This window comes from Rhagoletis zephyria, unplaced genomic scaffold (assembly GCF_001687245.7).
Source record: "Rhagoletis zephyria isolate East Lansing unplaced genomic scaffold, Rhagoletis_zephyria_1.1 Rzeph_scaffold_00247, whole genome shotgun sequence".
Lineage (NCBI taxonomy): Eukaryota > Metazoa > Arthropoda > Insecta > Diptera > Tephritidae > Rhagoletis > Rhagoletis zephyria.
In genome coordinates, this window is record NW_016157331.1 from 337,244 (window position 1) to 349,416 (window position 12,173).

The window sequence follows — 12,173 nt, forward strand, 5'->3', positions numbered from 1 at the left end:
GAACTTCGCACGCTGAATCTAGGTATCTCTTGTATGAATTAGAAACGTAGGGCCGTGGAAAATTCAATAAAAAATTTTCGACATTAGTTGCAGGCTCGGCACTTTGTGGTGTTTAGGGGACTGAAACAGTTGTTGAACACAAGGCCAGGTGGGATAGCGATGGTGGTGGAGATCCATCGTCACGTGAAGGGGTACGATTCTTTTTATTGTTGACGCGGTGCAATTTTACATCTAAGGTGATCACCAAAAACCCACCCCAATCCGAGGAGCTAGGTCGTGCCAGATGCGAGCGTACTCAGGTGAATCACGACGGCTTATTTCATTGCCGCGCTGCGTACTTATGCTCAGGCAACATCTTGACAGACTGCAACTCCGTAAAGGCTTCCCGCACTAAAATAGATTTGACTCCAAGAGTTCACCGGTGGTGGGCATATTTACAATCTTTTGATTTTGATGTTGAGTATAGAGAGGGGAAGAGAATGGCGCATGTGGATTTTTTTCGCATAATTTGTTACCAACAGAGAATAATCAAAAGAATAAAACTGTTGAAAAACGTATAAATTTAGCAGAAATGTCTGACAATTGGCTCCTCGCCGAACAACAAAGGGATTCTCATATCACTACTCTTGTTTCTAAATTACAAAGTAATAAACTATCTGATGATCTAGCAAGAACGTATGAATTACGAGCGGGAACACTCTACCGTAAGATACAATGAAATGGAAAGACGCGATGCTTACCTGTGGTACCACGGTCTTTCAGGTGGTCAGTTATAAACCCTGTGCACGAAGCTGTTATGCATTTGGGCTGGGATAAAACGTTAGACAAAGTGTATGACTATTATTGGTTAAAACATATGTCCAAATATGTTCGCAAATTTGTAGAAATTTGTATTACCTGTAAGCTAACAAAATCGCCGTCTGGTAAAATACAAGCAGAGCTTCACCCTATACCCAAGGCCGCCTTACCTTGGCATGCTATTCATATTGATATAACAGTAAAACTAAGTGGTAAAAATGACCTGAAAGAATACGTAATAGTTTAAGTTTGTTTATTTACATCACACTGTTATTATTGATTTAGTTAATTGCATTAGAGCTTTGAAGTCCTCGATATCGGTGTTTGGTGTACCATCGCGCGTAATTGCTGACTAGGGTAGATGTTTCGCTAGTAAAGATTTTCGTGATTTTTTTACTTCACAAAAAATAGATTTGCATTTACTTGCTACCGGTGCAAGTCGCGCTAAAGGTCAAGTTGAGCATATAATGAGTACGTTGAAAAATCTTCTGACCGCTGTTGAAAACAGTAAACGGTCTTGGCAAGATGCATTATGTGAAACACAATTGGCTTTGAATTCCACGGCTAATCGGGCGACTAAGGCTAGTCCTTTAGAGTTATTTATTGGCAAAGAGGCACGTCCACCAGGGCTTATTCCAATTAATGATGAAGAAAACACTGTAAATATTTCATTTGTAAGAACTCGAGCTTTGGAAAATATGGAACGCCATGCTTGTTATGAAAAATCTAGATTTGATAAAAACAAAGCTAAAATTGTTAAACATAATGTTGGTGAATACGTTTTGCTTAGAAATGAAGAGAAGATCGAAGTTGGATCCTAAGTTTAGAGGTCCATTTTTGGTGACAGAGGTTTTAGACGGAAACAGGTATATTTTGAAATCATTGACGAGTAAAAGAACGTGCAAATATTCACATGAACATTTACGAAAATTGCCAGAAGGAAAAGTTCCCATAGAGTTGGACATAAGACGCAGTTGGCACTAGTGAAAGTGTTAACAGTGAAGGCGTTGAATCAGACTTCAGATAAGTTTAAGGCTGTAGACCACACCACAGTCACTTTGTGCAAGCACAAATGCAAACAGAAATGTTTTATCATGGCGTGAGGGGCGCTTAGGGATGTGGCGGGGGTCTACGTGTGGTGTTCATGTGGAGCACGATATCGTTACAAACTGTAGCAAGAGCCTTAATTGTGAAATTATAAAAATTATGGTTTGTTAAGTATGAGTAACTTATGGGAACTACTTTCAGAATACATGTAATTGTTTGGCCATGGTGCACAACGATGTCAAGTCTTTTGATCTGTCACGGAGATGGATCCTTGAACATATTTATATTAGATAATTGTTCCAATGAACTTTTTAAATTTTACAAAGAATTTCTAAGCTTTTGATTTCTTTCAGTCACACCCGAGGACGTGTGATACGTCAGGAAGGCCGTGTCGGCTTATTGTATAGTATAGTTTTATATTGAGCTACTTTGTACCTTTTATACTGCGTTATGTGAAGAAATTTGGAGCAGAGTATGCGTATTTTGATATTAATTACTTTTGTAACATATTCTTTATTCGTTCTGTTTCAACTTTGCTGGAAGCAAGGTGCGAGTCTCAGACTCTACCGAATGAGGCGCTGAATGATGTGTAATAGTGTGTGTTTTATTGGAAAAACACTTGTTCGGAACAAATCATATAAAATCAGTAGAATTGTGGCGGGATTTATTAATTGAATTACATACTGCGAACAGAACACATCATTCAGGAACTCATTAAGCTTCTGCTGTTAACTAAAAGGGAAATGCATAAGAACCAAAATCCTGGCAAAACCATCAGAGATATTCCTATAGAGGATATTACTACTGAAGCAGCCGACGCTATTCCGACACATATATATTTTCTACAGTCTAGATTCGAAGATTGCGTTTAAATTTTTTGGGCTTGGGATACGTTTAATATTTTAGGGTTTTCTAAGAATTTTTTTTATATTTTGAAACAACTCTTTTTCCTCATTTCTTTTCTTCAATAACATAGATATTTGCCCCTACCTTTATTATTGCCCGCTAATATNCCCATTTTTGGTGACAGAGGTTTTAGACGGAAACAGATATATTTTGAAATCATTGACGAGTAAAAGAACGTGCAAATATTCACATGAACATTTACGAAAATTGCATAAGAACCAAAATCCTGGCAAAACCATCAGAGATATTCCCATAGAGGATATTACTACTGAAGCAGCCGACGCTATTCCGACACATATATATTTTCTACAGTCTAGATTCGAAGATTGCGTTTAAATTTTTTAGGCTTGGGATACGTTTAATATTTTAGGGTTTTCTAAGATTTTTTTTTATATTTTGAAACAACTCTTGTTCTTCATTTCTTTCCTTCAATAACATAGATATTTGCCCCTACCTTTATTATTGCCCGCTAATATTTACAATGACTTTTACATCGCGTTAAAACGTCTGTACTGGACATTCAACCACTTCACACTTCCATTCGAACAATTGACCGTGTAAACGTTGCAAACCCTTGACTTTGGTGAAGCAATGGATCGTGTATACTTTGCACTATGTCGACTTTCGCGTCTTCTCGCGGCTTTCGCTGGCAATTAAGTTGCCACAAAGCACAGCACGATTCAAATTAGGCATAAACGTAGAGGAAAAAATTTCGGAGCAAAATTTATTTGGTATCGGGTTTCGATACGAGTACTTTTTTTCGATACCTTTTCATTACTTGGTTCAAAAGTATCGAGCCCAAAATTACTTGGTATCGAACGAAAAGTATCGAGTATGCACTTGTATTTACTCGTATCNCTCGAACAATTGACCGTGTAAACGTTGCAAACCCTTGACTTTGGTGAAGCAATGGATCGTGTATACTTTGCACTCTGTCGACTTTCGCGTCTTCTCGCTGGCAATTAAGTTGCCACAAAGCACAGCACGATTCACATTAGGCATAAACGTAGAGGAAAAAATTTCGGAGCAAAATTTATTTGGTATCGGGTTTCGATACGAGTACTTTTTTCGATACCTTTTCATTACTTGGTTCAAAAGTATCGAGCCCAAAATTACTTGGTATCGAACGAAAAGTATCGAGTATGCACTTGTATTTACTCGTATCGTTTCATCCCTAACGGTAAGTCTTAGTGGTTTCAAAATCGCACTTTATTATACTAAAATCTAAGATTTTTTTTTAACAAATTTTGCGGGGTAAAAATCTCTTGGAAAGTTTCCTACAAATTGGTGATATTACTACAAGGATTCTGTTTCAAGGCTAATACATCTAGGAGCGTTGAAGAAGTCTTTAAGATCAGTTATTTTTTGTGGAAAAAATTTGCAAAATTATTTTTTGCCCGGATTCGGCTCCCATAAATATGGACACCGTAGCTATAATAGGCGTCTGGACATAAAACATTGTAAGTTGATAAAAGCGTTGTAATAAAATGAGTATATACATACAAAACGTTTGCAGATAGGTTCAGCTCGGATAATTTAGGTATTAACGTTAACTAGTATAGTATACTATATCACGACAGAAAGGGAGTTGACGACAAAAATCTATAGTCAATTGAACTATGTATGTATTTAACGGAAAAAACATTAATTTCTTTCAATTAAATATTTACGCACACTGGGCGAACAATCTAGTAATATAAAAAAAGGTTTGTGCATATTTATGCACATTAACTTACCTTATCTCCTGGAAGAATACCTCCGGGTAATTTCGTCACCGGGGAAGCTGAATTAAACACTGGTGGTTGATCTTGTACGTCTTGTACAATTACTACGAGTTCGAGGCCTGCTATATTTCGGCTATCCTGGCCTGGTTCGGCATATGCATCCTAACAAAAGCGAAATAAAAGCTTATTTCTTAAATTTTTCGAAAAAAATTTAATTAAAATTCATTTTTCAATACCATTTATAAATCGATGAATTTGCCTCCATTATAACGGGTACAACATCCATATGCATATAATTTTTTATATTTATATTTATTCTTGATAAAAGGGTTATATTTTATTTTTATTATTGTTATTGAGCTTTGTACCACGATTGTGTTTATTAGGAAAAATGGGAAAAGCAACAAACTCAATCGTGGTACAAAGCTCAATAACAATATTAAAAATAAAATTTTAATAAGCCACAATAACATTGACAAATACATAGTTTAGGAAGAGCCTGCCTTAAACTATACAATAAAGCAAATGCATGCACTGAGAAAAAGGATTAGTTTCGACAATTAAAGATATTTAGTTACGGAATTTTGACAATATTTGGGAACTGTTACCAAGGATTGGGGGTAATATGGGGTAATAATAATGGGTTGGTAATTGTAACTAAATATATTAAAGCTTCTAATTTTCATCTAGATTGTACCAAATCGTTAATTTAGTTGAAGGGTTCGGTAAATACTAATAAGTATTTTTTTGAAGCATATTTCTACAAATTCCATTCAACTTAACGTATGGTTCATAAAAGGATGTCATTACGCTCTGCTAATACAGATAAGCTTCCTTTCAACACATGGTTTAGTCATAGTTACCAAATCTTAGTTGAGGCAACCACGATTTGGTTTGAGAGCGGAACATATTCATGCTTGTGAGCCACCCCTAAATAATGCTGAGCGCTCTCTGAGCACATGTATGTTTCACCGGCAGCGCCAGCTTAGCAATGCACAGTCCCACTTATTGAATCGTTTGAATGCGCTAGAATGCCGACCATTGCATAAAAACGATTCAATGAATGAGACCAGTGATCGGACTTCTACCACATTGTGGTAGATCTGCCAATTTTTAGAGCATCTACCACATAAAGTCTGAAATCTACCATATATTCGCGTTATTGTGTACCTAGTTTTATTTTTCCTCGACATAATTTTCTTAATATTAGGAGCAAAAATTGTCCAGCACTAAACACTATATGGTAACAAGAATAATATAATACAAGATTCCGCATCCCCGGCGGCGATGAAATTTCTCAAGTAAAAGTAAACAAACCGCCAATTGGAGGATAGAATAAACTGTAAAATAGTAAATTTTCTCAATAATAAAATTTTTCGACAGGAAACGCGGTTTTATTATGTTAAATTGCAAAATACATTATGATTTATAAAAAGAATTAATAGCGAAAATGTTAAAAAAAACGGCGATTTTTGTGAAAGTATTAGCAAATTTCAGTGCATCTAAGATTTCTGAGGCGTTGTTTACTTTAACTTCAGAATTGTCAAAATCGGCAAATCCCAAGTAGCGGTTTCTGTAACGTGCCANAACTTGAGAATTGTCAAAATCGGCAAAGCCCAAGTATCGGTTTCTGTAACGTGCCACCTTTGTTCGCTACATCGTGATGTGATAAAAAGAAAAACTGGCAGCACTCCGCAAGGTTGCAAAATATGTTCGAAAAATATCTTGATATGGAAGCTTTACACTGTCAAGGAAAAAAATTGCCAAAACTCGACGAAATTTTTGGCAACTTCAATCTTGCACTTTAATATACTAAAATTAATTTTTTTAAAGTCTAATTAAAACCTTTGCAAGTTAAGGGAAGCCTTAGGGAATTTTTTTAATTTTTGTACAAAGTTTGATCCAAAACCTGAGATCTACCACATTTTTTCCAGATTCTACCACACAGAATTTTTGAGTCCGATCACTGAATGAGACTGCGTGCGTGGAAATCATTGCTCCGCTACCGCTGTTCGTATATGGGTGAAACACGCGAGTTACATATATGTAAATAATTATGCAAAAACACCTGACGGTGCAACTGACAAATATGAAGAATTTTTAAAGCAAATAAACAAAGCAGTATCATAAAACCACTTCCGGCCTATTGGTAAAATTGTACACAAAAAGAGTAATTGAAAATTAAAAAGAAAACAAATTTCCAAAGTTTCCAGGGTGAAACTGGCGCAGTCGGTAATCCTGCCCAGCAAGTGCGGTTAGGATAGTGATACGGAAATACGGTTTAATTACTGATAATTCCCAAAAATAATCATGCGAATCTGTAGCCAACTCAGGAGTTGACCAGACCCTCCAGACAAAATCTATGAAAAACAAGACCTTCATAAAATTATAGACATAATGACAAAGAGAAGATTCGAGGATACATGCATACGATCAGAATTTAAAAAATTTAGAAAAACTGACGGACAGTATAAAAATAATAAAGGTTATTATGAAAATAAGCAAAATGAAAAATTTCTAAACAGGGAGAATAAATCTGGCCAATTTAAACAAAATTGCCAGTACTTTTCCAACTATAAAAGAAGCCCTGAAAATAATTCGGGACAAGTTAGACAGAATTATGTAAATAAAGGAAACAGGGACAATAATTCGGGGCAAAGGAACCAAACCTATAGGGACAATTACTCAGGTCAAGGGAGAAAAAGCAATAATTCTAACCAACTTAGGCTAGATAAAGAAGAACCCATGGAGGTAGATAATGTAGAAACTGATCAAGAAAGATCTCGAGCAGCAGGACACCCCAGCAGCAGTAGCAGTCAAAATCGCTTGCAATCGCCTAGGCAAAGCAACAGAGAATCTGAAGAATATAAAAAGTAAATAACGCAATTTTTTTATAAGGAAGCCTCGGACGGGCTAACTAGAATAGAAATAACCAATGATGAAAAAAGTACATTGCTTTAGTGGATACAGGGGCAAACATAAGTTTAGTAGACGCTGAACTAAATGATTTTCGGCAAATAAAGGGGTATTTGAGACGAAATAATAATCAGCACAGTAACAAGTAAGGAGAAAATTTGTCATGAAGTGCATACTAGAGCACCAAAGGAATTTAATNCAAAGCAGTATCATAAAACCACTTCCGGCCTATTGGTAAAATTGTACACAAAAAGAGTAATTGAAAATTAAAAAGAAAACAAATTTCCAAAGTTTCCAGGGTGAAACTGGCGCAGTCGGTAATCCTGCCCAGCAAGTGCGGTTAGGATAGTGATACGGAAATACGGTTTAATTACTGATAATTCCCAAAAATAATCATGCGAATCTGTAGCCAACTCAGGAGTTGACCAGACCCTCCAGACAAAATCTATGAAAAACAAGACCTTCATAAAATTATAGACATAATGACAAAGAGAAGATTCGAGGATACATGCATACGATCAGAATTTAAAAAATTTAGAAAAACTGACGGACAGTATAAAAATAATAAAGGTTATTACGAAAATAAGCAAAATGAAAAATTTCTAAACAGGGAGAATAAATCTTGCCAATTTAAACAAAATTGCCAGTACTTTTCCAACTATAAAAGAAGCCCTNCGAAAATAAGCAAAATGAAAAATTTCTAAACAGGGAGAATAAATCTGGCCAATTTAAACAAAATTGCCAGTACTTTTCCAACTATAAAAGAAGCCCTGAAAATAATTCGGGACAAGTTAGACAGAATTATGTAAATAAAGGAAACAGGGACAATAATTCGGGGCAAAGGAACCAAACCTATAGGGACAATTACTCAGGTCAAGGGAGAAAAAGCAATAATTCTAACCAACTTAGGCTAGATAAAGAAGAACCCATGGAGGTAGATAATGTAGAAACTGATCAAGAAAGATCTCGAGCAGCAGGACACCCCAGCAGCAGTAGCAGTCAAAATCGCTTGCAATCGCCTAGGCAAAGCAACAGAGAATCTGAAGAATATAAAAAGTAAATAACGCAATTTTTTTATAAGGAAGCCTCGGACGGGCTAACTAGAATAGAAATAACCAATGATGAAAAAAGTACATTGCTTTAGTGGATACAGGGGCAAACATAAGTTTAGTAGACGCTGAACTAAATGATTTTCGGCAAATAAAGGGGTATTTGAGACGAAATAATAATCAGCACAGTAACAAGTAAGGAGAAAATTTGTCATGNTTTTTCGGAAAATACCCCTTAAAGACGAAATAATAATCAGCACAGTAACAAGTAAGGAGAAAATTTGTCATGAAGTGCATACTAGAGCACCAAAGGAATTTAATTTACCTGATAATGCGTATATAAAATGGAAATCAACACCACTAAGAGGTAGAAAATACAATTTTATAATAGGTATTGACTTATTAAAGTATTTGAACACCGTGATGAATCTGATCGANGTATTTGAACACCATGATGAATCTGATCGATGGAAAAATAACCTTAAATGAAAAAGAAACAAAACTTTTAAATAACCCTTTTAATTTTAAAGAAATTTGTGCGTTAGAAACGACAAAAGACAAAATTAAAGGAATACAATTAGAGCACTTAAATGCAGAAGAGTATAAAGAAGTAGCCAAACTACTAAAAACTTTTGAAAAACTATTATTTAAAGAGGGTGAAAAGTTAACGAGCACTACAGAAATACAACATGATTAGGACCACTACGGACGAGTAAATAAACTCGAAATTATACAGGTATCCACGTCAATATGAAGAGGAAGTTCGTAGACAAATTAAAGAGATGGAGGAGCAAGGTATTATAAGAAAAAGTAATTCCAGATACTGGATACTTAATAGTAATCCCAAAGAAAATGTATAACTCAGGAAAAATAAAGTACAGAATAGTAGTGGATTACAGAAAATTGAACGAGGTACCAATCGATGATAAATATCACTTGCCTAACATTGATTCAATATTAGATAAATTGGGACGCGCCCAATACTTCACTACATTAGATCTTGCTAAGGGATATTATCAAATTACAATTAAAGAGGATGACAGGTGCAAAACTGCGTTCGTTACACCTCATAGTCTGTATGAATTTACAAGGATGCCATTTGGGTTAAAGAATGCACCTGCAACCTTTTAACGTCTTATGAACGAAATTCTACGAGATTTCATAAACAAAACGTGTGTTGTATACTTAGACGACATACTAATTTTCAGCACAACGTTGCAGAAACACATAAAGGCAATCAAAGATATATTTAAAGTCCTAGAGAAAAAAATTTCAAAATACAAGTAGACAAATGCAATTTTTTAAAGAGAGAAACTGAGTTCTTAGGACACGTATTAACGAAGGAGGGTTTGAAGCCTAACCCAGAGAAAATAAAAGTTATAGAAGAGTTAGGACTACCTAGAACAGAAAAACAAATAAAGAGCTTTTNGAATTAGGACCACTACGGACGAGCAAATAAACTCGAAATTATACAGGTATCCACGTCAATATGAAGAGGAAGTTCGTAGACAAATTAAAGAGATGGAGGAGCAAGGTATTATAAGAAAAAGTAATTCCAGATACTGGATACTTAATAGTAATCCCAAAGAAAATGTATAACTCAGGAAAAATAAAGTACAGAATAGTAGTGGATTACAGAAAATTGAACGAGGTACCAATCGATGATAAATATCACTTGCCTAACATTGATTCAATATTAGATAAATTGGGACGCGCCCAATACTTCACTACATTAGATCTTGCTAAGGGATATTATCAAATTACAATTAAAGAGGATGACAGGTGCAAAACTGCGTTCGTTACACCTCATAGTCTGTATGAATTTACAAGGATGCCATTTGGGTTAAAGAATGCACCTGCAACCTTTTAACATCTTATGAACGAAATTCTACGAGATTTCATAAACAAAACGTGTGTTGTATACTTGGACGACATACTAATTTTCAGCACAACGTTGCAGAAACACATAAAGGCAATCAAAGATATATTTAAAGTCCTAGAGAAAAAAATTTAAAAATACAAGTAGACAAATGCAATTTTTTAAAGAGAGAAACTGAGTTCTTAGGACACGTATTAACGAAGGAGGGTTTGAAGCCTAACCCAGAGAAAATAAAAGTTATAGAAGAGTTAGGACTACCTAGAACAGAAAAACAAATAAAGAGCTTTTTGGATACTACCGAAAATTTGTCAAAGATTACGCAAAGGTAGCACAACCAATTACAAAATATTTAAAAAGGGAGTAAGAATCAACACTAAGGACCCTTCTTATATAGAAGCTTTTGTTAAGCTCAAACAATTAATTAGTTCACACCCAATTTTAAGATATCCAAATTTCGAAAAAGAATTTACATTAACAACTGATGCATCAAATTATGCAATTGGCGCTTTTATATCCCTAAATAATCACGAACGAAACTATTCAGCTACCGATAAGGAATTCTTAGCTATTATGTGGAGCGTGAATTATTTCAGACCATATTTGTATGGAAGGAAATTTAAGATAGTAACAGACCACCAGCCAATAAAATATTTACACTCAAAATATAGGGGCAAAAATATGTCGCCGAGACATCAACGATGGCTGTTAAAGTTAGGAGAATATCAGTTTCACATAGAATATATTAAAGGAAAGGAAAACAGAGTAGCGAGTTTTCTTAGTAGAATACAAAACTACGAGGACGTTATTAAAGACAAGGAGGAGGGTGAAAATACTGTCGAAAATATTAAATACGACCCAAACATAATCGACGATCTAGAGGATGATGCGTCAATGCAAACGGTCCATTCAGCTGAAGAACATTTGCATGATCACTTTTATATCAAAGAGAAGATAGTCAACAAATATAAAACACAAATTATTTTAACAAATAACAAGACAGAAGAGCTAAAAGTAATACATGGAAAAAGAATTATTTCGGTAGACTAGGTGATATCATCAATTATATAAATAGGCAATCATGTTTCCTATACACCACTTTTACGGCTAAACTATACTTCTAGGGTATAAAGAATTATATATCACTAGAAAGGTATTTTGATGCTGATGTGCAGGCAATTTCAAATTAGTTTAAAATAGAGCGAAAGAAAACAACTCAAAGGTCACACCAATACCAATCTCATACATGTAGTTACATGGCTGGGGCGGAAATGCCCCCTAAATGTATGCTTTAATATTGATACTGAATTTCAGAAGCGTGCTACCCAGTAAGGACGACCTAACGCATTCTCCAATAATAATAATAATAGATTGGCGCTTACACATACGTTAGTGTTTGGCGAGCATTTTCCAAGACACTTAAAAAATTGTCAATAAAAAGCAACACATTTGCATATAAGCCATATCCATTTGCCACTCTTTGCGTTATACAACACGTTATTAATCGCATAATAATATTTGATTGAAAAAAGACAACTACATATAGTATAATATAATAGCGAATTCCATGTAAAAGAAAGAGAAAAATGAATGAAGGCATAAATACAGAAATTAAAATAAAAGTACAGAAACCTAAATATAAAGACAAAGAGGAAGGAAAATTTAAATACCTAACCTTATAATGGTGGGGGTGAATATGTAAATGAAGAAAGGAATGGACATATTTATCTAAGGATAAGGGAAAAGATAAAGATGAAGAAGAAGATGAAGATGAAGATGAAGATGAAGATGAAGATGAAGATGAAGATGAAGATGAAGATGAAGATGAAGATGAAGATGAAGATGAAGATGAAGATG

At 34.9% G+C, this 12,173-nt stretch overlaps 1 protein-coding gene across 1 annotated transcript in view; it reads right to left on the bottom strand.

Moving 5' to 3' along the window:
• The window catches only part of Cad86C (Cadherin 86C), a 318,509-nt gene that overhangs the window by 302,341 nt on the left and 3,995 nt on the right, over window positions 1-12,173 (bottom strand). Inside the window, exon 2 of the mRNA XM_017609682.1 lies at window positions 4,488-4,637. Coding sequence (XP_017465171.1) covers window positions 4,488-4,637 — 150 coding nt within the window. The remainder of the gene's footprint in view (window positions 1-4,487; window positions 4,638-12,173) is intronic.